At 40.0% G+C, this 22,257-nt stretch overlaps 1 protein-coding gene across 1 annotated transcript in view; it reads right to left on the bottom strand.

The window, feature by feature from the left end:
- nup214 (nucleoporin 214) overlaps nucleotides 1-22,257 on the bottom strand; it is a 51,213-nt gene that overhangs the window by 16,702 nt on the left and 12,254 nt on the right. Inside the window, 22 exon segments of the mRNA XM_030148420.1 lie at nucleotides 1,163-1,340; nucleotides 2,000-2,067; nucleotides 3,999-5,451; nucleotides 5,453-5,499; nucleotides 5,588-5,640; nucleotides 6,025-6,109; nucleotides 7,054-7,123; nucleotides 8,285-8,360; nucleotides 10,593-10,704; nucleotides 12,299-12,466; nucleotides 12,722-13,039; nucleotides 13,132-13,218; nucleotides 13,301-13,383; nucleotides 14,206-14,379; nucleotides 14,513-14,616; nucleotides 14,726-14,884; nucleotides 15,476-15,625; nucleotides 15,787-15,870; nucleotides 17,642-17,730; nucleotides 17,863-17,999; nucleotides 18,672-19,134; nucleotides 19,861-20,019. Of these exon segments, the coding sequence (XP_030004280.1) occupies nucleotides 1,163-1,340; nucleotides 2,000-2,067; nucleotides 3,999-5,451; nucleotides 5,453-5,499; nucleotides 5,588-5,640; nucleotides 6,025-6,109; nucleotides 7,054-7,123; nucleotides 8,285-8,360; nucleotides 10,593-10,704; nucleotides 12,299-12,466; nucleotides 12,722-13,039; nucleotides 13,132-13,218; nucleotides 13,301-13,383; nucleotides 14,206-14,379; nucleotides 14,513-14,616; nucleotides 14,726-14,884; nucleotides 15,476-15,625; nucleotides 15,787-15,870; nucleotides 17,642-17,730; nucleotides 17,863-17,999; nucleotides 18,672-19,134; nucleotides 19,861-20,019 (4,317 nt within the window).

Raw genomic sequence — 22,257 nt, 5'->3', positions numbered from 1 at the left:
AGCACGAAGTGCATCTCGGGATATTTGTCAACCAATTCTACATGAGTCACCAATCAGAGCTTCCTTAGTTTAAGCTAGCAGACAAGAACAACATCTGCGTGTTCCATGCCTTCTTGGTTTGTGTGAACTTTGAAATGGAACAGTACTTGGGCCCCGACTGATGTTTAAGAAGATCGTGGGAACGAAACAAACAAGAACACGTATTGCGAAACGGCCTTAGTTTATGTGATTATCATGTGGCTCTGGTTCCCCATGTTTTTTACAGATAGATACACACTGTAATAAACCCCAGTAGCTGTATGTTAATCAGAGTAAATGAGTACAATCTCAATACGTGATCCAGGACTGGGCTCAGTTGTTGATTTCCAACGGTTTAGTTAATGCTTGTTAACAAGTGATTAATGGTGAAGTTTTGCTCAGTATATGCTTCAGGTTTCCAATGGAGACAACATCAGGATCACAACATCACATCACCTGTTAACCCCTGGGTTTAGTCCCCTTCTTTTTTTTATACTCTCTTTTTATTGAGAATATTTCATTTTTCCAACACAGAGGCAATAACTCAGCAACAACAGACCGACTAGAACATGGAGGGGAAAAAAAAGAAAAAAGGCAACAGGCCATCTTGTTAGAGGTGAGACAGTTCACCAGATCCAAATTACATAACAAATAATTAGAAATGCCATTGGGAGTAGAAAAAGAATGCAACCGGCAGATACTGTAAACTCTGATTCAGGAATTCTTTCCAGTTTTTCTAACATCTTTCACGTTTTTCTGAAGAATATCTCAAAGAAAAAGTTATACTCTCCGTAACGTAAACTTCACATATTATGTCTGTCCATTCTGAAAGGGGTTTGGTTCCTTTCACCTATAAATGCTCACATCCACAACTCACTACAACTCTGATCAGTCACTTATTTTTTGTTGTCAGATAGTGAGAATGTAGGAAAAGGCATTTCCTTATAGCATATTAAAACTGCATGTTCCCCCGCAGCCAGATCCTTTGTTTTATTTGCCCATTGATAGTTTGTTTCGAACAATACAGCTCTAATAAAACTGCATTTCTCAGTGATGTTCTGTGCTCATTTCATCATAGTACCTACAGACCTTGAAATCTAATAAAGTCATTATGTTTTAAAACTATTATGTTTCCAGTGGGTACCTGTCTGAGAGGGCTGCCCAAAGCCCCCGGGGGAGGCTGTCGCTCCAAATGGGTTCTTGTTGGCAGCGTCTTCACTGGGTTTGCCCCCCAGACCACTAAAGAACCCTCCCCCAGCGGTGGAGCCTGGTGCACTGGCTGAACTGGAACCAAACAGACCCCCACCAGATGACGGCTGCTGCTGCAGGAGAATATTTATTATAAAAAAGGAAAAAAAATCCATGAAAATTAATGTAGAACTTCAACATTTATCCAAGTAGTTAAATAATTATCAACTCTTTAATTAGCTACCTATTGTAATAATCAATTAAATTATTACAGCTTCTTAAATTTGAATATTTTCCAGTTGCTCTGTTCCTCTATGGTAGGGGTGTTAAATATCTGGCTGGTGGGCCAAAACCAGCCCGCTTAAAGTGTCCTATCCAGCCTATGGAATGAATTTTGAAAACCAAAAATTGCACCGAAGGTATTAACAGATATTAGTTGAAGGCGTCAAAATCATTTTGGTTCATGGGCCACATTCAGCCTAATTTTATCTCAAGTGGCTCAGACAAGTAAAATGTCATCATAATATCCTATAAATAATGACAACTCCAAATTTTTCACTTTGTTACATGAAAACGTTTAAATTTACAAATTATCCTTTCACAAAAAACGTGAAAAACCTGAACAAAAATTAACAACCTGAAAAGTCTCAATAAATATGTCATTATGTCTCAATATTCTGCCTGTTATTAAATGTTTCACCAATCTGACATTTAACAGACTAAATTACCCACCCCCAAAAAAATCAACAGATTAATTGACAATGACAATAATGTTCACTAATCCAATGTTTACCTGGCCAAATACGCTTCCACTGCCACCTTGCTGTCCAAACACAGAGGTGGCAGAAGAACAGCCAAAACCTGCGAGAATGGAAAAGAACGCCATATTAATCTTTGCTACAAGACTAGAAAAATGTAGCAGGTGATGCCTCTCAAATATTGTAGTTGCCATGTCCTGTCTCAGCCAATTAAAAAGGAGAGCCTGACTCCCATAAAGTTTGGAGATGGGAACGAGGCGCTCTGTGAAACTGCTGAGCTGACAGAGCGACATCAGCTGTCCACAAAGACATCCACATACTGTGTGAAGAATCTAGGGAATGCTTGGGAATGGGACAGCTCCCCTCGTACCACTATACTTTCTCAGCCTGCCATCCCATTCTGAATCTCAAAGCCGCTGCCAGCCCACTAAATCCACTCCAGTCCACCCCAGACAAAACCAGATGCCCTCTCTCAAACACGGTGACTGCCCTTAAAACAAATAAGTGCCACATTTGTCGTCTATACCCACAGTAAACCAGTGTAGAAAGCCAGCCTGATTAAAACATCTCCCTGGACTGTTGACTGGCCTCCTCCTTATCCCTGTGAATAATGACTGGAGCTGTCTTATTTTCTGTAATAAAACTTCTCCACATGCCCACTGTTTTCAAAGCTGAAGGTGTATATTTCTAACTACTGAATAACAACAGATTTTCACATATACTAGGGCCAGCTGATCATCAGCCAGGCTGATTATTTGATATTCAGCATTTCATTTAACCCAATATGTGATCAAAACAAAACTGCAAAAATACTAAATTTAGAATTACTAATCAAGACTTTTTTTTGACTTTAACAACATATTTTTATGTTTTGACTATATTTTACTTATAAAATGTGTCAATCCATCAGGCCAGACTATGCTAAACCCCTGCAAAAACAATACATAAATTTCTGAGGAGTCCCTGTTCAGTGATGTTACTTGGCATAGTTTTATTTATCTGATTCTTATTAATAATATGAATTTAAAAAAAAGAAGAGAACAGCTGAGCAATAACTTAAACATTAAAGAGCAGTCAGTGATAGTGAGGACAGAGGACAGACAGTTTTCTGATGATGTTCTGGATTAAATAGGTCTTTGTGGACTGTTTATGATAAACAGCAACATTTTGGGCTGAAATATTTTGTTCAGCAGATTAATTTATGAATCATGTTAAAAGGATAATAAACCCATTTCGGCTTTGGTGTGAGTTTTGACTTAAAGTTTTCAGAATATAACTAATACAGTGTGGACTCTCACAGCTTTAGCTACAGTTGGAGATGGACAATACAGCCAAAACATTACATCTTTTTTAGTGTCATAGGTGATTTACAATTTTAAACAGTTGCATGAACTGAAGACAAAACCTGATTCAAAAATATACTGTACTAAAACTATAAGCTGTATACAACTGGAGAAACACTTTCATAATTATTGTATTAGAAGAATCACACAAAAGTAAGAAGGTTAATTGTTTAAGCAAAAAAGGCCTCCAGAGGAATAATCCTAAATTTGTGTTTTTCACATTGCCCATCCTCAGCTACAGTCATTATTCAAGTGAACAACCCTTTAGAGTGGTTATCTGGTTAAACTGGACCTGTACCCTTGTTAACAGTCAGTTAAACAAACAAATGGTACTAACTGAACTAAAGTAAAATAACAGTTAATGGTTTCATAATACTGTGAAATGAGTAATGGCTTTAGCTGGAAGTCTGCACTCTGAAAACCCTCTTAGTTTTTTTTTTTTTTTTTACTTGTTCTTAGTTTACACAACTTTGAGGAGCTATTTTATTTATGTATTTATTTATATTATAGGAACTTTGATATTGCTCTATTGGTCGACCCCATATGATATGATATAAAATATGCCTGGAAATATTTTTTTCTTTTTAATTTGCACAATGTAAGCCAAAATCTTCCATTACCCTTTTCTAATAAACAGAGTAACTGACCCATAGAACCATAGATGTTAACCAGAGGTCAGATTGGAGCTCACCTGACGGTTGTCCAAAGCTGAATCCTGATGATGAGGATGTAGTGGTGTTACTGCCAAACACGGGGGCTTGTCCAAAACCAGAGCTCTGTCCGAATGCTGGAGCTGTGCTTTGTCCAAACAGGCCAGTTCCGGTGCTGCTAGCGGTGTTGGCACTGCTGGTGCCAAAAGAGAAGGAGCTCGCATTGCTAGAAGTCGAAGCCCCAAAGAGGCTACTACCTCCTGTAGTTGCACTGCTAGAATTTGCTCCAAATGCTGTTTGGCCAAAGGAAAAGCCGCTGGCTGTCCCAGTGTTACTGGCAGGCTGACCAAAACCACCCACCTGTCCAAATATGGATTTGCCAAATCCAGTTCCTGTTGATGCACCAAACCCAGTAGAGGTAAATCCTGTGGATGCAGGGGCTGAAGGAGCTGAAGGAGCTGAGGAGGCTGAGGTGGCAGACGGTTGTCCAAACACAGAGGTTGTAGAAGTGGTGGTGCCACTGTTTGCAGCAGTAAGGGTAGAGGTGGAGGCTGCAGAAGCGACGGTGTTGATAACTGGTGGAACCCCAACGGTGGTGCTGTCTGTTGTCACAGGTGGGGGCTGTGTAAAAATGGAACCTGGTTTGTCAGAACTGGGCACCTGAAACGGTGCTGGAGCCGCTTGGGGGACCGGAGGTACCGCAGCAGTGGCAGCAGCTGAACTGGGCACCGCAGCAGCGGTGGGCGTGGGGGTGGTGACTGCAGAGGGGGCCTCTAACGTGGGGGCAGTGCTGGCAGGTGTTTGAGGAGTCACCTCAGCTGGAGCAGAGATCGAAGAGGAAGGGTCTGGGGTTGGAGCAGGTGCAGGCGTAGGTGCAGGTGCAGGAGGTGAAGCTGAGGGTGACGGCGGTTTAACTGTTTCTGTGGGGGCTACATATGCTGGAGGCTCGGGTATTTCAGGGGGGCTGCCGCTGTCTGCAGCAGCTTCAGTAACAGGCTCTTTTTCAGGGGGTGGTGTAGGCTCTGATGGTGGTGGTGGAGCTTTGGTTTCTTCCAAAGGCTCCGTGGGGGCAGTGAGGAGACTGCTGAAAGACGTAGGGGAGGCTGAAGAAGCCGAGCTGGGCTGAGGCACGGAGAAGGCCAGCTTTGTGTTGGATTCAGGAGGTTTGAACAAACTGCCCTTGGACAGATCTGCTGCTGGGGGGTCTTCAGCAGACTTCTGCAAACCTGGGCCAAAGCTGAACTGTGCTGGACTTTTACTCATTCCAAGTCCATTGTCACCAAATGTGAATGTGGGTTTAGATGAAGAGTCTTTAGCTTCTTCTCCCTGACCCACGCGAAGTCCAGAGAAACAGCCCAGAGTCTCTCCTCCAGCTGTTTTGGGGGGCTGGGCAGAGGGGGCTTTGGGCGCTTCATTTGGAGTGGGCGACCCGGCGCCAAGAGCCGGAGAGGTCGACTTTGGGGTGAGGGAGAATGGCTCCTCTACTGTTGCACCCAAAAACCTTTTTACCACTTCCAAAGGAGAATTTACCCACATCTTTCCCTGGAAAGACACACAGTAAAGAAAAGGATAAGAGCACATTGGTCGACTGATCACAGTACAGACAACTCATATCCAGCATCACATTTACCTTGGGAGTTTCCAGCTCCTTGTGCAACTGAGGAAAAACTGAAGCTTGTAGAGCTGCAGAATAAAACAAAGTTAAACTGAACAAGTTTTCTTAAATAATTTGACATATTTCTAAGTACTTAAATACCCTCTACTATATCAACAAGGATTTTACTACAGTGTTTTTTTAATAAATGTAGAATTTTATGTGTTGTCCCAGAAGTGAATCAATTGTTTTTCAGACAGATTTTGACAAATTCATATTCAAGTTACTTTTTGTTATGTGGCATATGTAAAAATAAAAAAAAATAAATAAAAAAACAAGTGAAAACTAAAAGACACACATAGAATTAGTAATAGATGAGGTCTTATTATTGACTGCCATTATGATAGAAGGTAAAACTAGACTTCAATTTCAAAGTGTCCTCAGTTTCATATTATTTTCTGTAGCAGACCCACCTTGGAGTAAAGGAGAACCCTTTACTGCTAATTTGGTCTGCTGTGTTAGCAGGAGCAACAGAAACGTCTGCTTTGGACGAGTGACCTGAAAAACAGAAGTGATAAATATGTGTGACAAAATCCACCATTAACAGAGGTATTGGCATTTTAATTGAACAGAATTTCAGATGCTTGAGGATCAGATTGGTTTACATAATTATGAGAAAATATAATATACATATTTTATTACAAGCATTGGACATTTTTATTATATTATGTACATAACTTGCACTTGCACACTTATAAAAGTCATCTACTGCACACTTGTTACTTTATCATTATTACTGCTATTTTTGTCACTTTTCCAAAATTTTTATATATTTTTTTATTTTTCTATGCATATTGTCTTGTGCTGCTGTACATTTGAATTCCCCCCTTGGGGGATCAATAAAGTTTCTTATCCTATCTTATAACATAAATATACATATTTGATATGAATAAACTTAATAATATGTAACATGGACATTTAGGGCACTGGAAGGTTACAGTTTGTACCACAGTAGTCATATATAGGGTGGAAATTCCGGTCTGTCTACAGCAGAAGGTCATGGTACATTCAGTGCATGTCATAAACTCCAAAATTTCCATTAGGCACAACATGCCAGTATTAATGGTGTCAGACAAGATTTTGAATTCAAGAATATCCAGACATCTACACTTATGTGGCCACAAATGTTTCAAACAGGAACATTTCTTCTTGTTTTCCTTTGTTTAAATGCACAGTTTGACATTGGTCATTATACTGATGGGATGAAAAGGCAAGTCCATGCAAATATCCTCAAGTTCATCCAATTAACCTTCCTTCTTCAGCATCATCAGGACACAAATATTTAATATTAATATTTATCACTTTGGAAGAACAGTCTTGTTGTCACATTTCTTGTCATATCATCCTGCTCTACCTAAAGCTGAGAATTACTGTTCTGTGATTTTTGTGTGTAACCCGTTCTGTCCAAATCCAGGGTTTAATAATCATCAATCTGTGCTTACCAAAGACAAAACTTGGCTGTGGGGTAGATACACTTTCAGTGGATGCCTTCTGGACGACGTGGGTAGGATTCTGTGGAGACAGTTTCAGAATACATGACTTTAATATCATTCTGTAATTCTGCAAAGACCTTACAAAGTAAAAATTACAATGTCTATACAGGAGGAATATACTGTAATTTAAGACAAATATAGAAATGCTATGTGCATTTGAGGGGTCAAAATGGTTGGATGAGTGAAAACATGGCTGAAGTAATGATTACATTTGTACAAGGAGATCCCCCGTCACCCAGCTGCAATTTTTGACATCGATATGGAAAGGCACTGGGGCTGTCTCACCTATACACTTAAAAGTGTGTCTTCATGTGAAAAATTGTCAGTCATCTGAGAATTTTCACAAGTTCAGTGGAGTTTAAGTTTGCACAGGGAGGCCTCCATCAACAATGAATGTCTTTTATTTGTATCATTTAATAGTAAAAATTTGGAGGAATTACATCAACGCTACACATAACTAACTTAATATATCATCACAGTTAAGATATGCTTTTATATTTACTCTTAGGGTAGCTAACATGTTTTAACTTTTGATCTATATGCATTGATATTACAGGTTTAACATTTAGTATATTCTAAATATACAGTCCTGTGCATAAGTCATTGTCCAACATTCTGTTTGCTGATTTATTAAAGCTGGATATATGTGAAGTATGTAAAGCAGCAAAAACTACACTTTCAGGGAAAAACGGCTTCTATAACTCACAGTGGTCGTATTTAGTGTCTTTAACCCTTTGTTTCAGATAATATGACATTTATGACATTAATTTACAGATGTTTTATACCAGGTTTCATCAAGACGCCACATGTTTCTAATTGTTTGTCCTGCTTCTTGTCATGAGGTCAGAGGTCACAATAAATACTGACTTTAACCTTTATAACACATTTCGTTCCATTTATGTGTCTTTTGAGGCTTTGCACATATTTCCTGTATTTTCTTGTTGTATGCTAAGACAAGGGGATTAGAAATAAATATGTATGATCATTTCAACCCTGAAAAACAACAAACCTAGAGGTGGACTAACACTTTTACACAGGACTGTAAATCAACATAGATAATTAACTTAAATATAAGGATTATGTGTCTCTGGAGTGGCAGTAAAACAATAATGCAGTTGGTGATTGAGCAAAAACATGTCAGATCTGGATGACAGCAACTTCTGGAATAGATAAAACTCACTCGTTTAGCCTGGTTTGAAGAAACTGATGCAAAGACTTGCTGAATCACTGGAGTTGCTGGATCTGGTACCGAAGAGCTGGGAAGATGGCAGAGACAGAGAGAAGAGACAGTTATATTGAGTTAGTCAAGTTATCATGCAAACATTTCTTACAGTGTAGCTGTTAATACTTTTCTTAAGTCCATGTGTTTTACTGAATGACAAGCTACATTTTACCTAAAAACATAATGACATCTTTGTTAAGATGGAAACTCAACTTTCATAATCATCTCACTCAGTGGGTTATTTGTTATTATGAACAGGATCTATTTGGGAAAAAGGAAATGCACAGCTATACAAAAAAGTACAGTGTAGGAGACAGTGAAGGGGAGGTGAAGACAGAAATGAGGGTAAATGCATGAAATGAGACCATTATACCCAGTTTTGCTGTCCTCCCAAGTCTTGAAAGTGAGTTTTGACTTTCAGATGCATCCAATACTCATAACTCAGTAGGGACAGCCTCCCAAAACATTTAATTCAGTGAGTATAAACATCTCAACATTACTCTTAAAACTGACAGTCAGCACTTAAAACTCACAACCACAGGAGGAAAGGGAATGAAGATAGAACTTTATAAAAAAAAGGTTGACAGTTAAAACTCAATTGAAGACATTGAGAAAACAAGTTGAGACCAATAACATGGACTTGGACTGCTGACCTCAGCAAGTCTGCACTGGGTAAGGTAGTTGATGGTTTAACCATATATGCATCAGCGTTTCTGCTGGTAAGGCTTTGCCGTGGCACACCGCCGCGGCAAAATCCTTGCCACTGCACCATACGTCTGATACAAAAAAAAATCATCACTGTTGCATTAGACTTATTAATATATAATAGCCCTACTATTTTCAATCAGAAGCCGCGCTCCATGCCATTGTACAATTTTGACCCTGCATTCTTTTGGACTTAAAGATCCAGTAGGGATCCGGTAGTGACACCTGTTGTACTGAATTTACCCCATTTATTTATCATTTACTTCAGTAAATTTCACTTTATTTGGATATTCAAAACTACACAGTTAATGGGGGTAAAATTAATACGGGTGTAAAACCAGTACGCTGCATGCTATATCAAGTTTACCCATGTGGTGCACATGTGCAAGAACACCGGAAGTACAAAAATAATATGGGGGTAAATATTGTGCGTGACACCGCGTCTTTCTGAGGTAATCAGCGCGTGAAGGGATTTTTTTTTTCTACACTGAGCAGCTGCTACAATGTAAGGTGAGTTTTTCACATAAAATTATCATAATGTTAATCTGTGGATTGGACCATAAGAGGTGAGCCACCACCAGCAGAGTTTTCGTACAGAAGAGCTCTACAGCTCTTTTATGAGAAACCAAAAAGAATTAAGTGCATGGACAAAACTTGTGGACTATGTCACTGAGTGTATCATGACTCATTATTAAATGTTATTATTAAATTATGAAATGCTGTTGCAATGTAGTTATTTTCTTTCCTTAAAAACGCAGAACAGAAACTGACCAACCCGTGCACACCCCCCGACCCCCCATGACACACTGAGATCAATTCCACAGGAAACACTGATATGTGTGTGTGTGAGTGTGTATGTATATAACAGTTTTCATTTGAATAAGAACTGATACACAAGGTACATTCTACCACAGAAATAAGATAATAAAACTGTTTCATACACTGAAATAGTTTCAAATTAAAGCCTCCACAACAGAAATCTATAACCTTCTTAACCCATAAAGACCCAAACATCTACCGCTGGCCAAATGCATCTACTGATATAATGTGTTTAATATCTGTTGATCCACTAATCCTATCAATACATGTAAATAATTAGTGTAAAATGCAGTTTTTCATCTTCACACGGTGTTCAGATATGAACCATTTGGACGTTCAGAGGCTCTGTGGTGAGTGTGGAAACACTGTCACTTTCAACAACATTGATTCATCAATAAAACCCATGGAGTCTGAAAATTCCATTGAATGAAGATATTTGTTTTATGTTCAGTTAACAATATATTTTGTGGAAAAAGTTACCATTTAATTTTTTTCTGATTTGATCAAATAACTTTTGAATTTACTCTGAGCTTTAATGAATATCTACATGATCAGTGAATTAAATATAGGAAAATACCTGATTTACACTGAGAAATCCAAAATGCAGAGGATAATATTAAAATAAATGGTGATAAATCAGCTGGTAAAGACAAAAAATACTGTATAGAATGTGTGACAAAAAGGAGGTTAATAAAAGTCCATGGCACAGTCAAAGAAAATCAGTGTCATCTTTGTGTTTTACCCGATGACAGTGGTAACAGGTGCAGGAGGCCCTTTGTCTTTGAGCTCCTGGACATTGACGACCTGAGGAACAGTCTTCAACGTGGACTCTGTCAATGAAGCACTAGCCACAGCTGGAACACATGCAGACACATATGTTAGATGTACACAGACGCAGAAATGCAGACCGATACATTCATTCATTCATTATCCACAGCTTTATCCGGGGCCGGGTCGCGGGGGTAACAGTCTAAGCAGGGATGCCCAGACTTCCCTCTCCCCAGACACCTCCTCCAGCTCTTCCGGGGGGACCCCGAGGCGTTCCCAGGCCAGCCGAGAGACATAGTTTCTCCAACGTGTCCTGGGTCTTCCCCGAGGTCTCCTACCGGTGGGACATGCCCGGAACACCTCCCCAGGGAGGCGTCCAGGAGGCATCCGAAACAGATGCCCGAGCCACCTCAGCTGGCCCCTCTCGACGCGGAGGAGCAGCGGCTCTAGTCCGAGCTCCTCCCTGGTGACTGAGCTCCTCACCCTATCCCTAAGGGTGCGCCCAGCCACCCTGCGGAGGAAACTCATTTCGACCGCTTGTATCCGAGATCTTGTCCTTTCGGTCATGACCCAAAGCTCATGACCATAGGTGAGGGTAGAAACGTAGACTGACCGGTAAATCGAGAGCTTCGCCTCTCGGCTCAGCTCCTTCTTCACCACGACAGACCGGTACAGCGACTGCATCACTGCAGACGCTGCACCGATCCGTCTGTCAATCTCACGCTCCATCCTTCCCTCACTCGTGAACAAGACCCCAAGATACTTAAACTCCTCCACTTGGGGCAAAGACTCTCCACCGACCTGGAGAGGGCAAACCACCTTTTTCCGGTCGAGAACCATGGCCTCGGATTTGGAGGTGCTGATCCTCATCCCGCTCGCTTCACACTCGGCTGCAAACCGCCCCAGGGCACCGATACATAATGCAGTATTTTAATTTTAATGCAACTGAATACACAGCATGGCAAATTGTGCATGGTTGTAGTTTGCCAACCCTGCAATGGAATGCATCAAGGTACAGACTGCATTCACACTGTAGCCAAACAAAAAATAAAACCTGAATCCAGTAAAACATAAAAATTATACAGAGTTAGGTTCAGTCAAGCTGCCAGTTACGTCATGTCATCTGGAGGTCTGTGTCTCCCCCTGGTGAATTAAAGGCAGCATTGCAAAGCAAAACATAGTGTTAACATAAATAGTCAATCTGTCCCTCTATGTTGTGACAAAGCAGTTGCAACAACTAATGTAAATTCAACCATCTATACATGTCTGTTCCTTATAATATAATAATCTGAGATACTGGACCCGGTAAAGCAGATGAATGAATGGATGAATTGTCCTTGAGGGACTGGTTATTTGGACTCATATGTGAGTACCTACAACTAACTAAACGAGAAAAGCACCAGGAGAGCGCAGACCTCCGCCAAGGCAGATCAGCCCCCCCCCCCCCCCCATCACCACCAAAATTTAATCATTTGTTCCTTGTGCTAGTATCAACATTTCCTGAAATTTTCATCCAAATCCATCTATAACTTTCTGAGTTATTTTGAACATGAATAGACAGACAGAGAGACAAACAAACAAAAAAACAAACCAACCAACGCCGGCAAAGACATAACCTCCTTGGTGGAGATAAGTAAGCACATGCTTTCACAGCCAAAAACAGGGATGTTTTCATCGTACCTGTCTTCTGGTTAGCCATCTGCCTGCGCAGAGCTGCCGTGGCTGCAGCCTGTTGGGCTGAGATGGTGACAGGTACAGTCCTTTCAGACGGTGGAGCTCCATGCTTTACCGTCTTTGTAGCCAGTGCAGTGCTCTCAGCTCCGCTCAGGTTGATTTTATTAGTTGGGACTAAACAAAAAAGCAACAGAATAAGCAACATCCCAAAAAAGAACTGGTATTTTACTTTGTTGCTGTAGCTGCATCTTGCTCTATGCCATGCAACATCCAAAACTGTAGTTACAACATACTGTACATTTCCTATGTTCTCAACTGGTTAATAAGATTCAGTCAAGTCAAATCTTATTTACATAATGCAATATTATACATTTGTGTCAATAGGCAGAAGTAAGGTCAAACTCCCTGAATAAAAAGCCTTGTACTTACTAGGACTGGCAATAGGGCTAAGTCCAAACCCCATTCCCTGCACTGAGTGAACTTTAGCCAAAGGCGTCGACTGGATTGCTCCAAACCCCGGCTGGATGGACGGAGTCCTCACCACAGTGGGGTGTCGAGGGGTGGCCAGTGTTGGGGGCATGACAGGCAAAGGGAGGGGTTCTTGCTGTAGTTCCTCCTCCTCTTCCAGCTCTAAGTGAGGTGGGGGAGGGTCTAGGGACTGGGACAGGGACAGGGATGATGCTGAGCTGACATCATCCAAGTCCTCGTAGTATTTGGGTGAAAGGAAGGCTGAGCGAGACAGGTTGGCTGGAAGAGAACACATTAAGATCTGTGAGGCAACCAAGACTACCTGTACTGGTGACATATTTAACAAATGTGTTTCAACAGGAAGTGTTTACCTGGTGCAATTGATCGAACAGGTGGCATCTGACCCTTTGAGAGAAAGTTGCGCAGCTGGGACTGTTTGCCTGGTGATATCTTAACTCCTGGAAAAATGCATATAATTAGTATTTTGTAAATTACATTTGCTATCCTAATATCATACCTATAACATTTTTAGAAAAATACCTGGGGATTTGGACTTGGGAGGAGAAGAGCCCAACTTGGTTTTCAGAAGCGCATCCCGTAAGTTTTCAAGCTCACCATCAACACTATAAAACACAAAATAAAACACTTGAAGTGGGAAAAAAACATGTGTACTGATATGTAAAAATGGACAAGTTAACATCAGAGCATGCAAGACGTGAAAAGAGTTATTCATTTAGTGAGGTTCAATAGAGGGCACTTCATATGGGAATTAGTTTCTTTTTCAATTACATCCATTTTATGATGAAATGAAACTGACTGCAAGTTTTCTCTTTACCAATAGTTTTAATATAATTATGTATAACCTCTAGTATATGCAATCGCTGATGCTGAACTTAGTATCTTATCCAATATTGTATGTATATATAGCATCTTCAGTATATATTGCAAGAATGCTTAACGAGTTGTTGTGGTCAGTTAAACCAGATGTACTTGTTCTCTGAATATAATACAGTAGCTTAAGGGTTGACAAATGGAGAACAGAAACTGACACACTGAATATAATTACATTTCTTATTTTAATTAATAGCAGCTGAAGAACTCTGTGTTTGTGTGTGAAGGGCAAATAGTGATTTCAACCAAAATATGACCAAAAGCACGGACGATAAGCATAAGACATGACCTGTGGAGTCTGGGTGTGTCTCTGAGCAGCAGGAGTAGGTTATGTCAGTTATCAAAAGTGAAATGACATGCTTAGATGACTTTATTCGCTTATAATGATGTGAAAACTAGATTCAAATTGTAGCCTATGTGAGTTCCCTGGAAACATCATGTCTGACTCCCAGTCCTACTCAGCAGGGACTCACGCTTGGATCAAAGTCAAAAATAATAATCACTAATCATTTATTCCCTGTGGTTTTGACATCCCTTCACCCCCAGGTCCATACCTGGAAGCGGGTGCTGCAGAAGTACTGCTCATTAAGGTCTGAGACTTGTTGTAGAGGTGCAGTGAAGTGAGTTCTTTAACCAGGTGGTCCAGTCTGTTCTTCTGCTGGTTGATTATGTACAGGTTGTTGGACAGTGTGGTAAAGAGACCTTCACGACCAGGCACAGTCATGTGTCTACAACGAAGAGAAGGATTTCACACAGAACAAAAACATACATAATCACATACTTATTCCATGTCCTTTGTGGATCAAATATTGTATGTGTCCAGTTACCAGATACAGTATATTTGTCATGTCTTGCACATACTTCTGCTTTTTCTTCTTCTCCAAATGTTTCTCCCATTCCACATCCAAGACGTCATTAACATCTTCCACAGCAAACATGACATACTGGTACAGCCTACGAATCTCCTGATTAAAAATATAATACCATTGCTGAAGTGTTAAGAATATTCCCATTGTTAATGAACCAATATCCATTCACCGCTACATTGGAGGACATGTGTCCACAGGGTCTCACCTTCAGCTGTTCCTCACTCCGTGGGTCCAGGGGTTTTTTGTACAGCAGCTGCCTGTAATTTTTGTCTCGGCTGAGTTCACTCTGAGCTTTGGCTTCTTCTGCCCCTGCAAAGCCCTCCAGCAGTGTGGTCTTCAGTGTGCCAATGTCTCCATGCAGAGACTGAGAAACACACATTTAGGACAGAGTGTGAAGAGGATACTGAATCCATGATAAGCTGGATTCACCGCAAAAGCACAAACAATATGAAACAAGAAAAGCACTCAGAGAGTGCAGACCTCTGCCAAGGCAGATCAGTGGGCCCCCGTGCCCCCTCACCCACCCCCGATCACCACCAAAATTTAATCATTTCTTCCTTGTGCCAGTATCAACATTTCATGAAAATTTCATGAAAATCCATCCATAACTTTTTGAGTTATCTTGCTAACAAACAAACACGCATGCACACACGCAAACACACAAAGCAAAGCAATCACAATACCTCCTGGTGGAGGTAAAAAGAAAAAAAGAATGCGGAAGCCCATATTATAGTTCAGCCAGTCTAGATACACCCAGCAGACTATAGATAATAGGGGTGTTTTTCTGTAAATCATATCAAATCATATGTTATTTAGTTATATTTAAAGAACATTCTGACTGAGACACATCTGTGGTGTGGGATGGATTGAACTGTCTTTGGTGACATTGTGCAGAGAGGTTTGGTGCAGTTCAAGAAATATAGTTTTGTTCAGGCCCCCTCAGTGACTGTCTTACCTCAGTGGTCTCCTTAATCTCCAAGGTGAAGATATGAAGGTCCTCCGACTCCTTCCTCAACTCCCTCATCTCCTCATTGGTACCAACTTTGAAGTCTGCTTTTGCACTTCTTGCTTTGAGATCATCCAGCTCCTTTTGAAAGTGTGCAATCTGAAGACAAGTTATAGACACAGTTACTTGTGAAGGTATTCGGGGAAAAATAGCCCACGCTCATTCCAATAACATGTGAGCTTGACAAACGAACGGTATCTCAGGCTCACACTCTTTCAACAGCTGTGCCAATTAACAAATGTGATACATAGTAGTCTCACCTCCTCCAATATTCCAGCCATAATGGGATCAGAGTCTTTCTTCTGCTGAAGCTGCTTCTCCAGGGCCTTTACACTCACTGCTGCCTGCACACAAAGAATATTAAAACTTAAGAATATTCAAGCTAGCTACTCAAACTTGTAAAATAATAAAAATGTATTTTTTTTTTCTCAGTACTGAGTTTCAGCTGGACTTTCAGTTGTTATTAGCAACCCCTACTAGTAAAGTTCTACAGCAGTTAAACTTAACATGAGGTGAATAAACAAATCACAGTCTCGAGGTCTTTAAAGGGAGACTAGAGCCTGGTTTGAAACAATAAAGCGTTTTGGGAGAAGAGGCCCAGTTACTTAATAAACAGCTAATTTGTGGAAATAGTTGGTTTTGTAAAAACCAGATAACTACTATGAATATAGTTAACATAATTTGTTAATCCATAGATTGTTAATCCATAGATTAACAAATTATGAAGACACCCAAAAAGATATAAAACTAACAAAAGTTTTGTTGTGTAGCTGAACACACTTGTATGTCTCTCTTTGTCTTTATACCATCGAAACCAAAGTTTAAAAACATCCAAACTTGCGTCCAAACTCACATAGGTGTCTACTGCTAAGACTGAGTAATGTGCTCTGAACCACAACACTGGTGTACCTGTCGTAAACAGTCAGTGAATGTTGGATGACGTCAGAAAACTGATACTGCTGGCTCAAAGTGATACAAATGACTAAGGTTAAAGCTAATTAATGGAAGGTTAGCAGATTAGGTTTTACTTAGTGGTGAAACAGACATTTCTAGCATCAGTCAGTCATAGATCTTCTGGTTATACTTTTGACAGACGTGTATCTGTATCTACAGCCATCTTTTACCTACTCTTTATATCCCCTTATTAGGACATTGCATATGGGCATTTTCTTTTTCAATTACATCCATTTTATGATGAAATGAAACTGACTGCAAGATAAGTGCTCTCTTCTACACAATACTTTATAAGTTACTTTATAAGTTAGACTTCCTCCCACCCCTTTTTGAATAGGTGAATGAAGTCATATTTCGTTTTCATGTATATGCATAAGTTTTCATGTTTTCTTGCAATCTGTTTAATTTCTAAGGACTAAAGTAGGATTAATTTGTTTGTTTTGTTGCATATTCAAAATAAACTGTAAAGTTAATTTTAAATATAATTATGTATGACCTCTAGTACATGTAATTGCTGATGCTAAACTTAGTATCTTATCCAATATTATACAGTATGTGAGTGGTTCTATGAAACTGGTACCAAGTATTTTTTCCAATATTGTGTGTTTGTGTCTGTGTGTGTGCATATATATATATATATATATATATATATATATATATATATATATATATATATATATATATACATATATACATATATACACACACACACACACATAGAGAGATAGATAGATAGATAGAGAGATAGATAGATAGATAGATAGAGAGATAGAGAGATAGAGAGATAGATAGATAGATAGATAGATAGATAGATAGATAGATAGATAGATAGATAGATAGATAGATAGATAGATAGATAGATAGATAGATAGATAGATATTGTCTTCAGTATATACTGCAAGCATGTTTAGCTAGTTGTTGTGCTCACAGTTGTACCAGAAGTACTTGTTCTCTGAATATAATACAGTAGCTTAAGGGTTGAAAAAAGGCCAAGTGAAACTGAATATAATTACATTTCTTATCATTTTAATTAATAGCAGCTGAAGAACTCTGTGTGTGTGTGTGTGTGTGTGTGTGTATGTGAAGGGTACATACTGATTTTCACCAAAATATGATCAAAAGCATTGATGATAAGCATTCTTTATAATACAGAGATATGACCTGTGGAGTCTGGGCATGTCCCTGAGCAGCAGGCGTAGGTTTCTGGACAACTGTGGCCGGCGTGGTGGTTTGGACTGGACGCACTGGGGCTGAGACAGCATATTAAACTCACAACCCAAGTCATCACACAATTACAAGGATTACAAGATAAGAACAGAACTGGGGATTAAAACATTAAAGAATGAAGCATATGAGAGTTAACGAAGGCAGGACCCTCTTACCTAACACAGCGGGGGGCTTGGTGGCAGATGCCGGTGGGGCGGTCAAACTACTGGAATTAGACACAATTGTTTTGGGTGTAGAGGAAATAAAGGAGAAGGGCTGTGTGGCTGGAGCTGTGTTCTCCACTGATGAAAACCTGAAGAAGAAGCAGAATTTTTTTTTTTTTTCCCCACTGGGGCTGGGTTTCGATGATGATCCTGATGTGAATGCAGAACAACACTGGGTGATGACACATGCATATGTTACTCTGACTTCTCACTGACTCCAAGAGTGTCATTACTATTGTTCCCAATTTTCATATGCAGCTGGCTCCATATTTCTTTTGTACAATCCAGTCAATTTTAAAGACTTAAGAATGAAGTATTTTAGGCCTAAAATCCAGATTGTTCAATTTTAGATATTTAAGTACCCAAATAAAACATGTAAAAGTTAGTTTAGAATGTATAACCAGAGCCTGGAATAACCCCACAGCACCATAACATCTTAAGATGCTGCTTGTGTATGATGTTAGCACATTTTCTTTGAGTTTACCCATTCACAGCAGAGGAGTTGTGTAACCCCCCCCAAAAAAAAAAAAAAATTTAAAAATGTTTAATGACTTTCTATTTTTTCTCTGGACATGAAATGTTAACCAACATCATGACAGAAGACATGGACAGATTACAGACAAAACAGAAAAGAATCACTTTAACACAGCTGATAAACTACAGAAACTTTGGTGAAAAAGTATTAAATAGAAACTAAACTAAATATCCCTTGGAATTACTGTAATGATACAAGCCATATAAGGTCAGAAGTAACTACGTACCTCTCATTTAGATTGAGTTTCACAGTATTTTGGGGGGCGACACTCTGAGGTGTTGGAGCAGGAGCTGAAGCTGGAGCCAGAGTTGGTGTTGGAGATGGAGCTGCTACTGAGGGTTTGATGGAAGGGCTGAAGGAAAAGGCCGATGGTGCCAATGGAGTGTCAGATGGAGGTTTGGAGGCAAAAGAGAAACTGGAGGGTCCCGAGCCAAAAGGCGTGGACATACTGGACAGTGAGAAGGCTGAAGGAGCGGGGGCAGAGGCAGTAGATGGGACAGAGAAGGTGAAGCCTGATGGAGCTGAGGACGCTGGGGCTGTGGCGGTGATGCTGAATGGGACAGTGGAGGAGGGGGCAGCAGGGACTGGGGGAGTCACAGCAGCCACAGAGGGAGGAGAGAGGGCAGAGAATGCAGCTGGGGCTGATGGGATTGATGCTGCAGGTTTGAGGGAGGCAGCTGCCATCAATCCTGTTCACAGAAAAGACAAATAGTATTGTTTTATATGGGAACATGAACAGATTGTTCTGATTTACTCTGGTATTAAAAACGTAAGCCTTTAAGGAGAAAAAAGACCTCATTTTTAAAAGGCCTCTTTCAATTGTGTTAAAACAAAAACTCCAAATATTCAGTTCATGAATGTTTCCATTCCCAGTGCAGATTCTCAACCCAGTTGCCAGAAAAAAGTGTTGCAGTTGCACACTTCTGAAATATTAGAGGTTTATTATCCACCACGGACTTCAACAAAGACTGGAGTTTGTATTCCAACTGCTTTAAGTGTTTGGATTTACAGAAAATGAAAATGCTTCAGTTATGGCTATGAAAAGATGGGTTTAAATATCACTAAATATTTTGTGAGTGTCACGTATTTTTCTGTATTTAACCAACCCTTCTATCTATCCCAAATCAACTACTGCCAGTGCATAAGTAATTACTTTTTTAAATTAATAACTTATTAATTATGAACATATGAAATGTATGAACATATGAATTTGCTGCACTAAATAAAATACCCTTGAAATGTATTTTTTGTTCAAAAACATTAAAATATGGCTCCTAATTCTGTTCCTAAAGGACTATGTAAGGCGTTAAAATAAGGTCTGTCCTCCCTGTAAGTGAATTTGTTAATCAGCTGTTTCTGATCATAATGACAATGAAAATCACTTAAGAGAAATTCAATTGCTGCTGGTTTTCTACCTGGCTTGGGCAGTCTCTCCCCCTCCAGGGCCAAAGGGATGGGGGCTGTAACCAGCTGCTTAACCCCAGGGTTGAGGTTAAGCAGAGAGAACGGGCAGAGTAACCCCTCTGTGGACAGCAGCAACATGGTGGGGGCTGGGGGCAGGGTCTTCTCGTCACCTACAAAGGGGGGGAAATACCATATATGAACAAGATCAGAGACAACATTTAAGAAGAAATTTTTTCAACATTACATCAAGACCATCATTCTAATCCTTTTGCTAAACAATTATTGAGCAGGCTGTGATCAACTTCAAACTGTCCTTGAATGCATCATTTAGTAAAACACCACCACGCTCTTCTGCCTCTTGCCAAACTAACTCTTTCCAGCGCTTCACACCCACTTTTGTGCACTTTCACAAATCACGCAGTGCGCTGTGGGCTGCAGACAAAAATGGCAATTCCAGTCTAAACCAACATTTAAGTGATGAAATTGTATTAACGCTCCAAATTCAAGACGCATTAGTCAGAGGTTTTTTAGTCACTTCAGAAACACTTTGTCCTTTTTGTTCTTCCTCTTCAGCTCTGTCTCATATCTTCAGTGATTCAAGTAAAACTTACTGATATCAGCAGATGACAACATTGTTGGGTCTTCCTCCGTAGATGCCAGCGGTTGATGAACATGTCTGACTATTATCATGTACAGTGGTACCTTGAGTTACGAGTTGAATTCGTTCTTTGGTGGAGCTCGTAACTCAGTTTGCTCATATATTAAATTAGTTTTCCCCATTGAAATTAATTCAAATGCCATGAATCCCTTCCAGCCCCATAAATCCAAATACGTTGAGATAATGTTTAGCATACCAAAAACTTATTTCGAACCTATGAGTAACTTCTATTGAACTTATCTCCAACGCATATTGATGTTTGTCAACGTATTTAATGTGTTCTGGACAACCTCTTTTTGTCCGTGCATACTTGAGGCAGACCCAAAGCAGATGACTGCTGGACAAGTCCAAGCAAAGCTCAATTTTTATGGCCATGTAAACTCCTCATACTCATACTCAATATCACACAATGTAGGATGATGTAAATGTAGGAAATTGATATGCTCCACTATGAAACCTTAAACATCCGCAGACAGTGCACATGGAGTCCACGCCGCTCACAATGCACACACAGTGCACCTGAATCTGTGAGAGCCAAGGAATTAGTAAAGTGTCTATAAGTTTCACTTTCACTTTGTACAGTCGTATTATCTGTGCATACTCATTGTGAGGTACATATGGCACGGAACGAACCCACATATAATCCCTGGCCGTCCATAGTCACGCTATAGCAGTGGTGGCAAACATATGGCCAGCGGGCCCAAACTGGCCCGCCAAAGTTTGTCATTTGGCCCACAGTATGAATTTGGAAAGTACAAAAATTATACTAAGTTATTAAGAGTCAAAGGTGTCATACTTGTTTAAGTTCAGAGTCCACATTCAGCCCAATTGTGACCTAAAACTAACATAACCTATAAATAATGACTCCAAATTTAAATCAAAATTTCATAGTAAAAAGTATCAGTATTGGATTGGTATCGGATTGGTATTGGCAAAATTAATCATAAAAAATTTGGATCGGAAGCAAAAAAATTCACATCGGGACATCACCACAGCAAAGTGTTATATTTTAAGAAAGTATGTGATCTTAAGTTCCCTGCAAAAAGGCCCACTGCAAACACAGCCGCAAACAGAAAAACAGCGTCTTATTTACCAAGTTATAAAACTAAAGTTTGAGAGAGTGTGAGACGCAGAGAGATAAAGGGTGAAAAAGAGAGTGAACAGAAGGGAAAGGCACACGGTAAACCTCATCAGCATTCTGCTACAGGATTGTCTGGCTTTGTTGTTTGTTGTGGTCCTCCAGCTTGTCTGAGCCATTTTAATGAGTGCTTTCTTTTCCACAGATAACTCTTTCGTTACTCTCCCTTCGCTTTCTCTATCTAATGTCTCACTTCAGATAAAGGTTTTGATCAGACTACAATCATGTCAAAATGTTGCTCAAATTGCAGGGTTTCTTTTTTTTCCTGTCGGGGAGGGAGTTCTTAGAGCGAGTGTGGAGAGATGTGACTAGACAGCAACAGCAGCTCTACGTGCATGTCTGGCAGACTGGGCCAGTTAAGATAAAACAGTGTACTGAGACGCTAGCTTATCACTATTCTTTACACATGCTGCAATAGAGCACTGCAGTGGAAAGCTGTATGCACAAGAACCTGATGGATTTCAGCTGATCAGTAGACTGTTCAACACAAAATGCTTTGGGTCTTAAACTAAGACAACAGGATGCTGCAGACCAGATAACACCAGCTACAATATGAAAACTAAAGTTGACTTGAGTACATTAGGAATTCCACTGGGTCCTATTCCATTACAG

This window comes from Sphaeramia orbicularis, chromosome 12, assembly GCF_902148855.1.
Source record: "Sphaeramia orbicularis chromosome 12, fSphaOr1.1, whole genome shotgun sequence".
Lineage (NCBI taxonomy): Eukaryota > Metazoa > Chordata > Actinopteri > Kurtiformes > Apogonidae > Sphaeramia > Sphaeramia orbicularis.
Note: the sequence above shows the minus strand (reverse complement) of the source record. Positions and strands in the feature narration are given on the sequence as shown.